At 40.2% G+C, this 18,846-nt stretch overlaps 1 protein-coding gene across 40 annotated transcripts in view; it reads left to right on the forward strand.

Moving 5' to 3' along the window:
• CLASP2 (cytoplasmic linker associated protein 2) overlaps positions 1 to 18,846 on the forward strand; it is a 130,446-nt gene that overhangs the window by 3,929 nt on the left and 107,671 nt on the right. For 38 of the 40 annotated variants that reach the window (XM_088653614.1, XM_088653621.1, XM_088653620.1 and 35 more), the window contains exons 2-6: positions 4,166 to 4,244; positions 10,530 to 10,633; positions 13,909 to 14,000; positions 14,279 to 14,354; positions 15,744 to 15,841. In XM_088653614.1, coding sequence (XP_088509740.1) covers positions 4,166 to 4,244; positions 10,530 to 10,633; positions 13,909 to 14,000; positions 14,279 to 14,354; positions 15,744 to 15,841 — 449 coding nt within the window. Of the gene's footprint in view, positions 1 to 4,165; positions 4,245 to 10,529; positions 10,634 to 13,131; positions 13,233 to 13,908; positions 14,001 to 14,278; positions 14,355 to 15,743; positions 15,842 to 18,846 lie in introns of those variants that run through there. The other 2 variants (XM_088653647.1, XM_088653648.1) reach the window with 2 other exon arrangements.

The raw sequence follows: 18,846 nt of genomic DNA on the forward strand, positions 1-18,846 counted from the left end.
CTCTGTAAGCAATGGCAAGCCTGTCACTGGCATCCAAGAGAACCTATTGTCAAGATTAACCCCACTCAATGGACCAGAATGTGGTTTAAACCCCCCTTTAAATCCATATCAACAAAAAGGAAAGAACTCACTCTGAAACTCACCTACAGGTGGTACCTAACACCAAGAAAACTAGCGCTAATACGTCCAAGAACCTCACCAAAATGCTGGAGAGGGTGCACCTCAACAGGCACATATTTTCACATGTGGTGGGAGCACCCCAAAATCCAACTATTCTGGACAGCAACCATAAGAGAAATATGTAAAATAACCAAGCAAATATTAGAAATAACCCCAGAATTGGCCTTGCTAAACATCTTCCAAGACAATAATGCCCACCTGTATCACAAAGACCTCATAACCCACTTTCTCTCAGCAACCATAAACACCATAACCAGACACTCGAGAGACCTGTCAGAAGTAAGCATGGACCAATTATACCAAACAGTATGGGAAACAGCCTTAATAGTAAAATTAACCAATAAGCTGAAACTGACATGGGAACAAATAGAAGAAGACGGCTTCACCCCAGTATGGCTCCCCTTTATCACATACACAGCCCAACAAGACAATGACAAAAATCCACCAACAACATGCAAATCAATATGGCTAACATGATCCAAAACACCCACCTACCCCACTCACACACGAAACAAAGACCACCACAGCCAACCACAAAAGAACAACCATACCCTAGGCCAACCCCAACATCTCTCACCACCAAAGGAACACAAGCGAATAGCAGAAAACCTGCATAAGCGATGCTGACAAAAAAAACCACATATATTAAGTAAAATAGAAACATCGTCACCCGACCCCACCCACCCACCCCATCTACCTCTTTTCCCCTTTTCTTCCCAGTGTCTCAACAAATGAAACTGATTTGTAAAAATGTTACGAAAGACATTGCACATATCTTTGTAAACCAAGAAAACATAATATAATAATAATAATAATAATAATAATAATAATAATAATAATAATAAATAAAATGAAGAATGAAAATAAATTGGTTTAAACTATAAAAAAACTTTCCACATGGAAAGTTGTACAGGCCAACAAGCAAGCCCCCTCCCTATATTTGGAGCCTGTCCTGTGGTAAGGTTTTCCTGGGTGCCAAACCGGCCTTTACAAATCTATTTAGTTCCTTGTGTCATGGGTATTGCAGTTTTGAGAAGAACATCAGTTGTAAATTCTTCAGAGGTGAATTTCTGTAGAAGAATTTGGCACAAATGCAGTTGTGACCTTCATAGTTGAACATGTGGTCTGCTCCGGGTGGTAGCTGGAAACATAAACACATGATGCAGCCTGGGTTTTTGGCATAAGGTGACTTATTTGTCTACCATATAGTTGCCCTGGGTGTCCAGAAAGCGCAGATATGTTTTGAAGATCACTCACAGTTCACAATGTTGTTAACTGGGCCAAAGATAATCATTGAAATTACATCACTATGTCACAGCAGTCCCTGTTTCAGGAATAAGTACGACTTTTGAGAAGATTTCCTGGGAATATACAGTACCTCCCTGCTCTCGTCTATTTCTTCAGCTACTGTCATATGGAATTGTGACCAAACTAATTTACTGGTGACATTATTCTTTGGAATAATTGCTTAGATTGTAATCCAGTAACAACAGGCCACTTCCGGAGCCATGGAGCTATTTAGAATTTTCAGAAGTGTTTTGGCCACCACCTCAAAATTTCTGCAGTTGATAGCATTGTGCAGCATGTTGTAGGCACTAGAGTTACATCATGCTTGCATATCTAGCTTGTTGTAAATGAGTAGAGTTGGATATGCTGTTCATTCACTGCTACAAAAGCATTCCTTCTGCTGGTTAATTATGAGCTTACCCTCTTCTGTTCTCCTGCCAACCTAGCAGTTCGAAAGCACATCAAAGTGCAAGTAGATAAATAGGGACCGCTCCGGCGGGAAGGTAAATGGCGTTTCCGTGTGCTGCTCTGGTTCGCCAGAAGCAGCTTTGTCATGCTGGCCACATGACCTGGAAGCTGTCTGCGGACAAACGCCGGCTCCCTCTGCCTATAGAGCGAGATGAGCGCCGCAACCCCAGAGTCGGACACGACTGGACCTGATGGTCAGGGGCCCCTTTACTTTTACCCTCTTCTGTTACTGTGTCCTTGTTTCACTCAACACTAACTTATAAGGTGGATAGTTAGCTGAAATTGTTTTCACATACTCTTCAATGATAGGAGGGTGTGATATACCTAATAGGAATCTGCCTAATTCAACATTCCCACATATACCTGACTTAATTGCATGTAGAGATAGCAGGGGAGCACTGAACAGTTCTCAGCCACTATGTGGGATCTAGGACCAATGTGATCCCAGCGATGTTTTGGAGAAACATCTTTGCAGCCATTTAGCAGGTGTGGTATCACCATGTAAGAATGTATAGATATATTTATATTTAAAATTAGCAGACAGGGTTCTTCTGGACAAGTGCAGCTCTGTAGCTATGGAAAGCACATGGGGAGGGAGTTGATCCAGGAGGTTTTGTTCTGAAGAGGTTAAAGTCCCAATGGTACAAGTTCAACTGGCGGGTAATAAGTATTTTTTTTCCTTCTGTCGATAACAGAGATGGTTTGAGAGTTGAGTATATTTTGAATTGTATATGGATGAAAAGAAAAAACAAATTTTGTGGGTAATTATTCGGGGTGTGTGTGTGTGTGTGTGTGTGTGATTTTTGAAGACTTATTTCTGTGTATATTTCATCTTCCTGAACATTCTGATGTATGTGTTACGCTTTAAATTTGAGGTTAAACCATAGAGTGACTGGGCAATTCAGCATATTTTAAGCAATTTTGCTATAAATGATATACATATCATGTTAAGTTCTAGGAATAAGGGGTAGCTGGACTGTTTTATTTTTAATATGACTGTAGTCTTGGTTTTGAACTAAAAAAGATGAGCAAATGCTTCTAGTCTTAAAATATGAAGTTTTACTCTAAGAGGCTGGTAGAATTAGTGTGCTAAATGTCTGTTCAAGGCTTCCCCAGCAGTCCCCGCCTTTAATTCTCTACCAAGAGAAATGCTCTCTTTTAAAGAATAGCTTTGCAGACCTTTTTTCAATTTTAGTCTTCAAACCAAGTGAAATTTGCATTTCTTTAGATAGGCCACTGAATTTTAAGTAAGGGTGTCTTGCTTGAATTTTCATTGTTTACTCTGCTGTCGCCTTAGGATTAGTCAGAAAGAAAACCACACCTTGCTTGTAGGCACTTTTGGTCCTAAACTACCGTACTTGCTATTCTGTACAGTACTTGCAATTCATAGCTTTCCTCTGTTATGCAACTCAAAATGTTTTCTAAGTATAAATGTTGCTAGTAAGCATTGGTAGTTAAATGAAAGAATAATAGAAACCCCACTATTACATTTATTTAAAAAACAATCTTATTGTGTTTACCTTATGGCTTGCTGTTTAGATTTTCTTCAGATTTGAAACATTTTTTCCATATAGGTTTTGCAACCTTGCCCCCAGTGCTTATCCTTGCTCTGCACTAGCTTATGGACAGTAGTATGCAGAAAGGATTAAATATTTGTCTCTGCTAGGCATAAATCACAGGAGAAAGGCCTATTGGGCTCCTGCAGTTCTAACTTAGAGCATTTTCTATAATAATGATAAACAGTGGCGAGACAATAGATTTCTGTGATCAAACTTTCTCAAAAAGAGCCCAAGTTACTCTTCCTTAAATTTAGGTCTCCAGGTGGTGTTGGCCCATAATTTCCATCAGCCCCAACCAGGTAAGGCAGCAACCAAAGATTATGAAAGTTAGTAAAAAAAACCTATGGGGAACCAAGGTAGAAGAATATTGTCCAATCTTTTGCCATTCATCCATAGTCATGGCACTGTGTGAATGAGTTTTTTACTGTGATTTCTTACTCTGAACGTTTACATATGTGATGCTAACTTAGATGGCTCAATCAGCTTTTTTAACCTGTAGTTGTCCAAAAGTGATGGACTTCAGCTTCCATCAGCTGTTGTGGCCAATGGTCAGGACTGATGGGAGTTGTAGTTGCAAACATCTGGAGGAGAAACTAGGTTCTGGAAGACTGGAGTAGATGGTAAGCCATCACCCAAACTTGCATTTTTAAGATTTCTCATTATTTTCACAGGTATCATTACTTGGATTAGATCTTCTGGGTGCCTTTGTTGACAGACTTTCAGGACGCTTCAGATCCTATATAGGACCTGGTGAGTGAGTGGCTTTAAAATGTTATGTGTAAAAGAACTAAAGATAGGCAATTTGGTGATTCTCTTAGGATGCCTTTTGTTCTGTTTTTAAAAGTAAAAAATACACACATACCATGTTAGTTGTCTTTAGTATGATAAAGGTAAGATTAGTATGTCTCGAGCCATCCAAATGTTAACACCTGTACAGTTGTGTTAAATTCAAAGGATTGTGTTATAGTACCCAAATGCACGGTTAAGTTGCACACTTTGCTCAGATGTTGGTCTTCCGTCTGTTCTGCGTATAGTAGGCCTGGGCGACGTAGCGATATATCGCCCAGGACTGGTATGAAACCGCTGCGCACCTGAGTCCCTCTGCTAGCAGCGCCCTCTAGAGGGACTTAAGAGTCTTCCTCCAGTGGGCGCTGCTAGCTAAGGGACTCTGGAACAGTGGCGGTTGCACCAGCGACATACTGCTGAGTAAAACCAACATCACGGTCTGCCCTCATACAGTGCAGAGGAAGAAACAAGCTGCACCAGCAAGGCGCCAATACAGCTTCTCCCTTCGCATCTTTAAGCTGCTCAGCTGAGAAGCCTGCAGCTGCCCTTGCATCAGCCGCGCAGGTAACGGAGCCCTCAGCCCGGCGCTGGCGGTGAAGTGGGGACTCTGTGAAACTGCTGGGCTGCGGGACGCACGGTTTCCACTCCCCTCAGCTGAACAGTTAAGGGAGCCAGCGGAGGGGTGGGGGCTCTGTGAAACTGCCCCTCCTAACTGTGCAAAGCATCAGGGCTCGCTCAGTTGGGGGGTGGGAGCCCTCTCATCCCCAGCTGAGCAGCAGGTGGGGGAAGCTGCATTGGCCCCAGCCTGTGTGCTGGGGTGAAAGTGCCTCAGTTCATGCAGTGAGAGCTGTGACAGTTTCACCCTTTGTCTTGTCGGCTGGGGCGAATGCAGTTTGTTTCAACATACTGTATATCACCAAACCGCAATATTTGGCTGGTGATACATCGCAATGTTGAAAGCCTAACATCTCACAGCCCTAGTGTAAAGTTAGCACCCATATCTACTATATCCAAAGCTACATACTGTACTTCTTGAAAATAAAAAGCCCAAAGTCCTCTAAACACATGGTCCTGTTTATCCTGGCCACAGGCAAAATTGGATCTAAATTCATAGGGCTGTGATTCAATGAACTAATGCAGGCATGTCCAACTTTCAAGAGACTGAGATCTACTCCCAGTATAAAACAAGTGGCAGTGAGTGATCAACCAAAGTTTTTGAGCTTTTTTTTTTTTTTAGGAAGTCTAAGTTGTTGAGCTTTTAAAAGGAAATTTTATAGTCTACCATTGCCTTCCAGCAGCAGTTCCTATCTACTAGCTATGGGCACTCAAGTGGGACATTCCACTCCCTTGGTTATGTATTTTTCCCCCCAAGTAACACAGCATTTTGTTACTATTGAGCATACTCATTCCTCGTTGGGTTTTTCAGAGGTTTCTTCTGTAGGCTTTTAAAAAAAATTGTACTGCAAATCTTGGGGCTCACTTGAGCATGCTGATGCACCCCCTTTGTTTCTAAATGGCCTTGTTTTGGTTAAATTTATTGTTGTTACCCATCACCTAAGTTTGCTGTTAGAGGGAGTGATGTATTTATGTGTGTAATACTGTTTTAGCAACTTTTAAGATGGCAGGTCCTCTGTGTTGTGCATTAATAAACTTGGATTGACTAGGAAGAATTCCAGTTGCTAGCATAAAATTGCCAAGTGACTAGATATTGAAAAAGTTTCCAGTCCACTATTGTGTGCATATGTGTTTTCCTGGTTTTGATTTAATAGATGTTGTGTTCGTATGAGGAAATTCTAATTAGTACTTATAAAGAGCTCTCTTTCCAGCCTGCCAATCTTATTCAGATCAAATCACAGCATGACTTTGGTCATGCAAGATCAGTTATGACATTAAGTACCATTTAGCTTCATTATTCTAGGATTAAAACTTTTCACTCATAAAATACTACTTTTGAATCTTTGAATGTCCAACTTGTCTTAGGGTGTAAATGGAATTTTTCTGTTCTTCTGTTTGATGCTTTGTTTAGAGCTTAAGGAATATCCCTGAGGATGTTAAAAGAATTTATATGGACTTAATTCCCACTAAGGCAGTGGTTTTCAAACTTTTTTCTCTGGGCCACACTTTCAAAATAAAAATTTGCTCGCACCATACTGAAACTTTTATTAATAAGAAATACATTGAAAATCAAAAAGAAGCAACCAGCAGTGCTTGAATTTGAAAAGATATCTATTCATATTCTACAAGTATATATATATATATATATATATATATATATATATATATATATATACTAATGCTAATACTAATAATACTATACTATACTGTTTAGATGTTTCTTTAATTGCCATCAGATCTTTCCGGCACACTTGCCACCCCCTCTTGCTACACTATTGTGGCATGCTACACCCTCTGAGAACCACTGCACTAAGCAAACACATTGGATGTTGTGAGTAAATTTTGCAGTACTGCTTTTACCGTAATGGAAATTAATAGTGCATTTGTCCTAAAAAATAAACTCTCTTGTGTGCCTACGGTAGTTCCCATTAACTCTAGTGTGTTAACTAGATCTGTCTGCACCGTCCACCTATCAATCACTTGACATCTTCTCAGAGGTTTATTCTCAACACTGATCAGCTGATCGGTGCTGAGAAGGAGTCCCTTTGAAGTCCATTTGCAGATGTAGTTTGAATTCAAACCACACCCATAAGTAGACATGTAAGTGTGACTCCCTACAGGGAGCAAGCCCCCGTCATCCTGACGTCCACCTTGCCAAGCACAGGGAGCAGCAGTGGCTCTGAAGCAGCCAGAGGGGGAGGAAGAGACTCGGAGGGGGAGAGAAATCAGAGTGAGGAACAATGGGAAAGCTCAGGGGCGGGGAGATGCAGACAGGGGCTCAGGGATGTTGAAGAGCCAGGGCACCGACCGCTCAGGGAGGAAACTGAAAGGGCATTGCTCCTTCCGGCGCAAGAAGTAAGGAGAGTGACGCAGGTCAAGGGGGAGGCGTTTTGGGGTGCCCCAACTACTTTGCTGGTGTAGGAACAGACGTATGCCATTGCCGGATTCTGTTTCGGGATGAGAGGTCATGTTTTAAGCTGTCTCTACACTGTAAATAATTAGCAGAATAAACGTCTTTGAAGACAAACTGGACTCAAGCGGAGTTAGTCTAGTGTAGCCACGACGACCCTCTGACAAGACATTTTCCCTTTGCAGACTGACAGAAGGAAAATGTCAGTCTGCAGGCACAGCTTGAATCCACACCACCTCTGCCAGGTCTTTCCCTGCCCCACCCTGCCACCACAGATTATGTTAGATGTGGGCCATGTGAAAAAAAGGTATCACAGATATGAGGCCCACCGACCAAAGGTTCCTCGCTGCTACCATAGCTCAAAGTGTGTGTACTGTGGTACCTTTAGTTACGAACTTAATTTGTTCCGGAGGTCTGTTCTTAACCTGAAACTGTTATTAACTAGAGGTGTGCTTTTGCTAATGGGGCCTCTTGCTGCCACTGCGCTGCCGGCACACAATTTCCGTTCTCATCCTGGGGCAAAGTTCTCAACTCAAGGTAACTCTTCCAGGTTAGCGGAGTTTGTAACCTGAGGCGTTTGTAACTCGAGGTACCACTAAGCAATCCCCAAACAATCTTTAATGAAGATGCTTTCAGAAGTAGTATTTGAATATTTACTAAGAAGGTAGTTCTAAGGCTGAGCCAAATGTTCCACCAGCGGGACATTAGGTGATCTCAAGGGGTGAGGTGGAGGTGGAAGAACTCTTCTCATAGGTCAGGTGGGATGGGCTTATCTTTTGAAGTGGCTGTGTGGTCTTCCCATTTCTTTCCTCCTTCCATGTTTTAATCAACTCCACATGTTTTAATCAGCCACCTGTGACCATTTTTAAAAACCATCTCTAATGAATAGACCTGGGCAAAGCATTTTATGAAGTTGCATGGTTTCCAGCGAAACTGTAAAGGAAAAAAAATCAGATTGCTCTATGCCAGGCAGCCATCATATTTTTTGTACTGTGTTTCCGGAACTACATAGTTTCATCACATAACTCCCTTCCCAGTACTGTTAATTAAGCTCCCCCCCCAAAAGCATTACAGCTGTCTGCTGAGTGCAGAGGCTTGTCTTTGTTCAGAGTTGAATAAGGAGGGGGGCACAGAAAGATTGTAAGTACCCCACCCAGCTGATCATGCTGCGGCTTTCACTGGAGCTCCTCAAAAGTCAAGAGATGTTTTGCTACATCTCTGCTTCAATATGAAGATCCAGCAAAGATGGGAGAGGGGAATCATGTGCAGCCTTATGTACTGCGTACTTCATCTGGGACCTTGTCCACATGCTGCTGTGTCACTACAAGCTGCATTAGCACACATGGGATCTGTGTCCTGTTTAGATTATTAGTTTCTGTGCTCAAAATTAAATTTGAACCAGGGTGTATAGAATGCCAGACAGGTAAGATTTCCTTGCATGCCTGACATCATTTTTAGCTGAGGCTCCAGTTTTAATAAGGACTAGTAAGCAGAGACATTTGTGAATACGTTTGTCATGCAGTGGCATCTTTGGTTCCAAACCATGATATATCATGAGAAAGTAGCGTTAGAAAAGTATTGTGTGAATATATTCAAACTCATACTTGTGTAACTGTTTCAGGTCATCAGGTGCCTTGTGCCATGGTTTGTTTGTTTTTCTGTTGAAGCTACAGCTGTTAAAATCCACAGCAAATTTAACTGAATGCATTTAAAGAACCCTTGAAACTTTAAAGTTTCTGCCAATGGGCCAGACATTTCAACACAAGGGTTAAAAGCAATAACAAATTAATGGCTTCCTCAGAGCATAAGTCTGATTAACTAGTCAAACCTATGTGTTTGATTACCTTTTTGGCCTGCATTGCTCCCCTTCTGCCTTCTGGTTCTGAATCTCCTCCTCTTACTGGAAAAAAATCAGAAAATAAATATGCGGTCTTTATGAACTTGCATGGCTAGGCAGATGAGTCCCTGGATATGGATTAGGGTCAAAAGACTGAAATTTCTGCCTGCTATTGTCTAGCATTTGGGGATAGAAACTGGTAAGAAGACGTTGTCTATGTAATAATAGATTTTGGAGTTGTTACATCAATAACCTTGTCTTGGATTTTATATGTTCAGAGACTACCTTCCATATTTTGTGCTTTTCTACAAACTGGACATGTAGAAAGCTGATGGCACATACAGATCTGTATAGAGAAGTAATTAGTACACTTTTGCCCAATGTTCCGTGTGAAAATAGTACAGGGACTTTCTATTTATTTCATAAAATTCATATACCTCTTGATTATAAAAACAACAACTCTCAAAGCAGTTTAAAAAACCTTAAAGCAGTATAGCCTTCTTCAGTGCTCTTCTTACTAAACTTGGGATTGGATGAGGTGGAATGCTACAACTTCCTAAGTACCAGGAGATGACTTGTGGCTAGGGATGGAGGTGAATTTCATTCAGCCTATCTATTTAACCAAACTGATCTAATTTGCACCTCCTGGACCAGAACATAATTGTTATTTCAATTGACATTTCTCTGAAGTTTATAATTTATTGATTGATTGTATTTATATCCCACCTTTCCTTCAAGGAGCTCAAGGTGGTGGCATACATGGTTTTACCACTACACATCTAATTTCTACATCAACCTTGTCTGGTAGGTTAGGCTGAGAAGCGGAGACTGGCCCAAAGTCACCTGGTGACTTTCATGGCTGAGTGAGGATTTGAACCCTGGTCTCCCAGGTCCTAGCCCAGCAATAGTGACTGCTATACCACACTATGCTCAAAAATGCATACAAAAAAGTGTGCTTTATATTTTTGTAGGGTTGTTTGTTTGTTTGTTTGTTTGTTTTAAAAAATCAGATTAAAGCTGAAATATGGTGAATGTATGACATTGACCAAATATAGAAGACTCTGTCCATCCCAACTTGTTGCCTGAAGCTATCATCTTTCCCAGAGTGTAATGTGGAGAACAGAGAAGTCTGGGGTGTTGGTACTTACTTGCACTGTTGGAGACTCATAGTGTTTCATAGCTCTACAATATTAACTTTCTTGAAAGTGTACAGGTATAACTGGTTAGAGAAGTTGGATGACAGTGCTTCTAAAATGACAGGAGTCTTGAAAGAGAGAATTGATCAGCTGTTGCACTGCTTGAATTAAAAAACTTGAGAATCACTTTTACTGTTAGTTTCAGAATTTGCTTTCCATATATATCATTAATTCTGATTTTTGTCCTCTAGTTCTTATAGTTTTGATGGATCGAATGGGAGATGCCAAAGATCAAGTTCGAGATCAAGCACAGAATCTTGTATTGAAATTAATGGAGCAGGCAGCTCAGCCAATGGTATGATACTTGCAGAAATTTGTACAGTACTCCAGATCTATTTATGTTCTGTAAAATGCTCTGTTATGATAGGGTAACCTGTGAGAAAGAAGGGAAGAATTCCTCTACCTTTTTATACTTGTGTAGCAGGAGAAATCTCAGCTGGTGTGGTTTTTGTTACCCACATGTGAAAAGCTGTATCCAGTGTTAGAAACTGAGAAATGAAAGCTAGGGGTTAAATAGCGCCTTAAACCTAGGTTATGGGAGAAACAATGGAATGTCTAGGCACAATTTTTCATAGCAAGAATACAAAGCTGAAAATGAATGAACTGCAACTAAAATCTTATATTCATTTTTCATATGGTTTAGTCCTCATCTGAAGACTGCAAAAAACAAAGCTATGCTTCCCCTGCCCGCCCCCCCTAATATTCTTAAGGAGGTCTCTTCTCCAGTTTTCAGAGAGTGGCTGGAAGTGGGGAGGCAGAAAAAGGTCCTCCTTTCATTCCACTCTGCAATTTTAAGGTGAAATCTTAGGCTCAGTACTGCGCCCAGAGCGCAGAAACAGCTCTCACTAATGAAATTCCTTGTCGCAAAACGCACCTAGAACAATGGGAGTTTCGAACGCTGGCTGTATTTACTAAAATCTTTCTTTCACGCAAACGCCAAAGCTACAAGAATCCTGCGCTCTTTTGAATGTCTTCATCTTGCATTAAGATAATGATGATGCAGTTACACATCTTTGATTACACATTAGTCAGAGCATACTAAACTTGGAAGCAGGCCAGTATGCCAATTGGGAGGGGCAACCCACCTATCAATCACCTGACTTCATATGTCAGGTAATTCAGGTTCAGCATGGAGCGCTGTTCTAAGATGGTGCATATCGTGCAACATTTTGTACTATGTTCAGACATGGAGATCTGTCTGTGGAGGCAGAACCCGCATGTCAAATCAGGCCTGCCAAAATGTTTAACATTCCCCCTCTCCCCTCTCTATCACAGAACTAGGAGTGGTTTCTTTTCTCTCAGCTCTGTGATGGGGTGAAAAATTGCAGTACTGGACTTGTTGGAGACCTTTGGATGGAGATGAATATGTGCATGTTGTATTTCTGTATGCATGTCTGCCAGGGTGGGTGGGAGCAAGGGGGAGGGGGCAGCGGCCATGATGATACCCACTTCCACTTTGGCCATGACCTTCAGTGGAAGGACCCCTTGGGGAGCTGGTCAACAGCAAATTTGTTCCTTGGGCTGGAGGATTAGCCACCCCTGTTGTTGTCCATTACAATGGTGCATTCGAGGCACACTTTTTCTCTTTTTTGGCGTAGAGGACATGTTTGTGTGTGTCTTACAGACTTCCCTTTGTTTAGGCTCCATTTTGTCACTTCTGTTTTTCCTGTAGCAGTACAAGCTGCAGCAATCAGTTTCAAGTTCCATTTCTTGTTTCCCTCCCCACTGTCATTCTTGTCTTGCTCATCTCCCACCCCCCTCTGCCCCGAGCACTGCAGGACTGAGAATCTAGTTATACCCTAAAGGCAAAGCAATCTGCATGACAATGCCATGGAGAGTTGTACAGAGCAACATAAATTGTATAGTATTCTAGTGTTATTTCATGTTCAACTTGCTGGACATTTTATTTTTTATGGTTTTCTCTATATAGCAACTAATTTTCTGAGAACATGCTTGAAATGTTTTAAGGAAAATGCTATTTATGAAATTGCTGCAGCTAATTTTGTTTCTAATAAGCAAATTTTGCTGTGTTGTCCTTGTGTGCATTTTTGAAATTCTTCTTGAATATATATTATATATAATCAGTTCTGTGATCCCTTCCAAAAAATAGTATTTGATTGTGAACTAAAATACTATTCTTTTCCTTGTTGCCAAGTGTTGTGCTTGCATAAATTCCAGCTGGGCTTGTGCCAGGCCAATGCTTCTGAGGAATGACCAGCCTTTAAATTAAACATCTAATGCCTGCTAAATGCTGGCAGGGGGTTATTGCAATCAACTTACTACCTTCAACGTAACACTGTTGAAGTCACACTGAATTTTTGGATGGTATTTTTTGTGAATTAATGCAGAAATGTGAAAAATGGTTCAGCACTACTTTTAGCTGCTTAAATCATTGTGGAAAATATATTCAGTATTGTCTAGTTCAGGTATCTTAAACCTTTTAAGACCCAAGACCCACTTTTAACCCAGACATCCATTTGGGACCCATTTCTTAAATAAATTTGCATGTTGGTAGTACTTCTGTTGAGACCCAGTCCAGATCAAGCCAGGAACCACTCGTGGGTCCTGACCCCCCAGTTAGCTTACCCTAATATATTTCTCCAAGTCTTTTAAAGGAAAAAAGCAATATATAATTTAATGCATTATCGTCTATATATACATGCGACATTGTCTGTTTTGCTCATTCTACAGCATGACTTGAATACTGGGAGGGTCTAAATCATAAAATGCTGCAGTCTGGGAAATGTGCTCTTGCTCACTGTGCAGCAGTTGCTAGGCAACCTTTTTCTCCTGAATGCCTGCTGAACGGCTGAGATTATAATGGCAGCATTGCAGCTGAAGGGAATTGCAGTTGGAATCTGTTTGCTTTGAAATATCGTTGCAAATCTAGTCTTGTAAGTCTGAAGTATACAGCATTGGCAGTTGTGATACAGCAGAACTCCTGGGAGGCTGAGAATTATAAAGATAAAAGCAAGAAAGGAATTAATAAGGGCAAGTGAAACATGGGAAGAAGAACATGCATGGAAGCAAATGAGTGTAGCCCAAGAAATTCATAATAGAAGAAAGATACGGAAATCATCACAGAAGCTCACTGAAGAACAGAAACAGCACTGGAATTGGAGGGCAAATAGAACCAGAAGTATAAGTGTGCAAAACAAATACTTTAAAAATACATTAATGCAATTTTTTTTAAAAAAAAATCAAATATAAAAGAAATTCAGTTGTAAATATTTGGATGAGGGAGGGGCATATTAAAGTCACAGTGGGAAGATATTTTTAAGCAGGGAAAGGTTAATATGAGAGACACATCGATTTAGATATTTCAGTTGTTATTCTTATTTTGTCTCCAGTTTCTGAAAGCTAATTGATTGAATGCTGTTTTATACCAGTATTAATATATGGGAATAATATATTAATATAATGGGAGTAGGTGTAAAAGAGCCTGGTCTGAACTTTTTGTCCCAAAGCAATGAATATAATAATTTTGGTTGTGTTAATTTAGAATTAACATTAGTGTCATGGAGTATGCAATTTCATTCAATAACCTAACCTACCTTTTATTTTTAATAGTTCGTCTGGGAACGTCTTGTCGCTGGCTTTAAACACAAGAACTATCGTTCACGAGAAGGAGTGTGTCTGTGTCTTATTGCAACATTAAACACGTATGTATTTTATTTTTATTGAAGTAGGCTGTAGAAATAAATGTTCATCCCTTTCCTGTGGTGCATGTTCTTTTTCTAGGTATTAGTCCTTTTTAAAAAAGACCCTTAAAATGAAAAGCAATGATCAGACTCTTAATTTGCTTTCAACTTTCCCTCTTGAGTTCATCTAAACTGTCCTTAGATTGTAAGGATAGTTGGAGCTGTCTTCTGGTAGTGTTGGCTGATATTTTGTGTGTGAGGTGAGAAATGACGCTTGCTCTGATTTTTTCCTTCCCTAGCTTTGGTGCACAATCATTAATTCTCAACAAACTGGTACCACACTTATGTATCTTGTCTGGAGACTCCAATAGCCAGGTAGGATTATAATCTTTTAAACAAAAAAACATTTATTTTGATTTTCTACTGTCTGTGTTTGCTTACTACATGAATTTGTCAATAATGGGAGGATTGTAAAGAGATTGTTGGTGAATCTTAAAGATCTAGAATTTTGAGAATACTGTACCTAGAAATTTAGACCAAGAAGCAGAACTTATTTTCATTTCCCACATGAAACTAGAGGAGGTGTCTTTGACAAACTTACCACTGTTGTGGAATAATGAGGCAATTTTTTAATGGAACTCTTGGCTTAGGAAATATATGTTTGGCTTTTTCCTATGTATTCAAAGGTTTAAGTGGTCTTGTATAGAATTCTAGAAATAGGTATTTTCCTAAATAAATGTAAGGCATTCTTCAGAATAGGCGATGAGTTATTTACTTTACCAAATTCTTTCTGTCCTGCAACCCTTCATAGGTTGCAAGATAAGAGAGTAGCTAGGTTTTTCTATCTTCCCTAATAATAAATATATGCATAATTAAAATTCTAGATGCATGGTTGGAGGGTGGGAGGGGAGGACCATATAAGAGGAAATGGCTTCAGGTTTGGTTTTTTTAAAAAAATAATCAGACAGAAATGAACATGGTAACTAACAGGCTGCAACAGTATGTCACAGAGAAATTAAATATAAGAAATGCATTGTAGAATACCTTGCAGTGAATAAGTAGATATGCTTGCAGTAAGAAAGCAGACTGAGTATGGAACAATATTGTTTAGAGCAACACAGTATAGCAGAGAAGCTTAACTTTCGTTTTTAAATAATATTTATTAAATTTTCCATTTTAACATTCCAATCAAATCACATCATATATTCCAAATTATACACATTATTCAATAATTAAACAATCCAAATATTATCCCAAATTAAAAAAAAATTCGGGGAGACTTCAGCATGCTCTGAGGTCAGAGGGGAATTGATCATCTCATACTTCTACTGCTTCTCATATTCATTTCCGATAGTTCCCATAAGTCATTCTGATGTTAAACCTCATTATTTTCCACTGCCTCTGATTTCTTCCAACAAGCGAGATAAATAAAATAATATATTTCTGTGTAGTTTTATGTCGAAGAGAAGCTTAACTTTCATAAAGATGTCTGAGTTTGACATGCATATTGTAACAGTTTACTCTTTCTGTAGCCTCAGACTAAACAGTTAATGTGTTTGAAAAAGACCTGGCAATTATGCACCTGACTCCTTAAACTTGCAGTCTTGTTTAAACACTTTCCCTTCATTTTATTCAGAATTATTGACAGGTAAGCAAAATATTGATGAGCAAAAACTAGAATATTAGGCATTAAGCATAGTGTGTTCATTGTCATACCTTTAACTATTCTTGCCATGTTCTAACACTTGCTCTGTATACTCGCAGGTGAGAGATGCTGCAATATTGGCGATTGTGGAGATTTATAGGCATGTAGGAGAGAAAGTAAGAGTTGATCTTAACAAAAGGGGACTTCCCTCTGCGAGGTGAGTTAGCTATGATGGCTAGTACAAATACCTATCTTGCTATGATTATATGCATAAACTTATCTAACATTTGCTAGCTTTTGATGTCAAATGTATATATACTTTTGTTCTTTGGTGCACACTGTAGCACCTTTTGCTCAAAACAGGAAACAGTAGACACTGAAGCAAACAAAATAAAAATAAAAACTTTGTCACAATTTACCATTGTTTCTAGAGTACATTGTATGAACAAACCAGAATTGTCCTGGTCGCCCCTTGTGATTGAATAATGTGCCAAAGGACTGCATAAACAACCTTTTAGTTATTTGCCGCCCAGTTAAAATGTAAACGTTTCAAATTGCAAGAAACCTAGCAAATATGGGAAGTTTTCTTGGTATAGCTTAGAAATAATAATCAAATTGTGCAGTGGGACAGGTAAACTGTTAGAATAGTCTAAATTGTATTAATCTAACACTATTTAGTGCCTTGCTCACATATACTGGCATATATATTTTTTAGTTTAGAGAAAGACAAGTCAGAGGAGGCATGACAGAAGCGAATGAAATTGTGCCTGGTGTGGGTATAGTGGATAGTGAAGTTTTTCTTCCTCTAATAGAACTTGGTGCCAATTCCAAACAGACAAAAGAAAGTACTTCTTAACAGAACACATAGTTAATCTGTGGAATTTGCTCGCATCAGAGGTGGTAATGGCCACTAGCTTTGGTCACTTGAAAGGAAGATTAGATAATTTCGTGGAGCATAGGCATCTTATCTTGCCAACTATGGGAACCCCCAGCTTTGGCTTTGAAAACTGGCAAAAAGCATGCTCAGGGTATCTGTTTCACACCACTGAGATATCCCTGGCTAGGGGAAATGTTTCTGGGACAAAATATGTGATGACCTGTGGCTGTAGCCAAAACATTTCTCAGTGGGGAAAAAACTTCATTTGATTCTCTTAGGTTCCCCCTTCCTAAACTGAGAATATGGAATATTCACCAGGAAGCCAGTATGTTGCATCTTCCTCTCCCCTTATTCCATTTGGGCTATCACTGGGGATGCCAGTAGGATTTCCTGGACTTGGTGCACTGTATGTGGATTGGAGGGACACAGGTGGTGCTGTGGTCTAAACCACTGAGCATCTTGGGCTTGCTGATTAGAAGGTCAGCAGTTTGTATCCGTGTGATGGGATGAGCTCCTGTTTCTCTGTCCCAGCTTCTGCCAACCCAGCAGTTGGAAAGCACACCAGTGCAATTAGTTAAAATAGGTACTGCTACAGCGGGAAGGTAAATGGTGTTTCTGTGCACTCTGGCTTCTTTCATGCTGTTCCATTGCGCCAGAAACGGTTTAGTCATGCTGGCCACATAACCCAGAAAGTTGTCTGTGGACAAATTCCGGCTCCCTTGACCTGAAAGCGAGATGAGCACCTCATCCCATAGTCACCTTTGACTGGACTTAAACGTCCAGGGGTCCTTTACCTTTTACCTTTTTATGTGGGTTGGGCATTTTGCATCCCCCCCCCATCACAATCTATTGACGACAAATGCTGCTTATATACATGTATTAACTTAGTTATCTCACAGGGCTGTTGCAAACATAAAAGGGGGAGGAAAATATTTGCCGCATAGCACATAGCTAAACTATGGAATATATTCCCATGGGAGATAGTGGCGGCCTCCAACATAGATGGCTTTAAAAGAGGATTGGGCAGGATACATGAGGATAAGGCTACTAGCCGCAACTGCTGTATTGTGCCTCCATGGTTGGAGACAGTATGCTTCTGAATCCTAGTTGCTTGAAACCATAGGAGGGGAACGTGCTATTATGCTGAGGTCTTATTTGCAGACTTCTCATAGGCTTCTGGTTGGCTACTGTGACAATAGAATTTTAATGCAGTTATTTCAGGTTGCTTTAGCTTAAGATATTTACTTTATGACCGAAGGAGAGGAACCTGTGGTTGTTGCTCAATGGCAACTTCCAACTTTGACAGTTGGCCATGCTGATGGTAGTTGGCATCCAACATTTGGAAGGCTTTGGGTTCCCAATCCCTGGATTAACTGTAATTTAAAGAGGACTCTCAGAAATAAATTTATAAATGGCTTTTTCTGTTTCAAAGATTAGATCCGTGTCTTATCTGATCCAGAAAGGCAGCATTTTATGCCATAGTAATGCAGCAGCACTTGGGTGGGAGATACAGCATATGTGGGTCTTCTCCTGGTTTGGAAGAGAGCTTTGAAGTCATGGAGGTGTGGAGATGGGAAATTGGGGTGGGGGGGGAGACACACGGAAGAGATCTGAAATGGAAGAACTGGAAATTTGGAGAGTAAAAATAAGGTGTATAATTTCCCACAAAGCAAGATGTGTTTTTAAACAGGTTTGCCTCTCTAGATCTGGACTGACTTATGAACCCATTAGAGCAGGCTTCCTCAACCTCGGCCCTCCAGGTGTTTTGAGACTACAATTCCCATCATCCCTGACCACTGGTCCTACTAGCTAGGGATCATGGGAGTTGTAGGCCAAAAACATCTGGAGGGCCGAGGTTGAGGAAGCCTTCATTAGACTAACCTTTGTGTTTGCATGCTGTATTAAACAAAAGAAGACACAGAGGTAGAAGCATCACTATTTTACAGTGCTGCAGGTTTGGGCAGATTATTATGCAAGATGCCTGAAATCTTCCTCTCAGTAGCAAAACAGAAAAGGATTCCATTCCCACACAGTCGTTGGATCTTAATAAGTTTTTTCTTCCTACTTAAATTCTTAGAAATCTTTCATTCCTATGTGCAAATTATAATAAACTTCCATGTATGCTGCTTCAGCTGTCACTTCAACATAAAAGGAAGTCTTCTGAATCAGATGAAAGGCCTATACATCCTGTTTCCCACAGTGGCCAACTATGAAAAGTTGCAAGCCAGATATGAGAGCATTAGCCGTATTCTGCTATTGCTCCTCACACCATTTAGAACTGCCATACTGTGCAACATTTTATTCCTAAATAACAAATTAACTTGTGAACTGGTTGTCTAGGAGTG

Source organism: Zootoca vivipara, chromosome 11, assembly GCF_965207765.1.
Source record: "Zootoca vivipara chromosome 11, rZooViv2.hap1.1, whole genome shotgun sequence".
In the NCBI taxonomy this organism is placed as follows: Eukaryota; Metazoa; Chordata; class Lepidosauria; order Squamata; family Lacertidae; genus Zootoca; species Zootoca vivipara.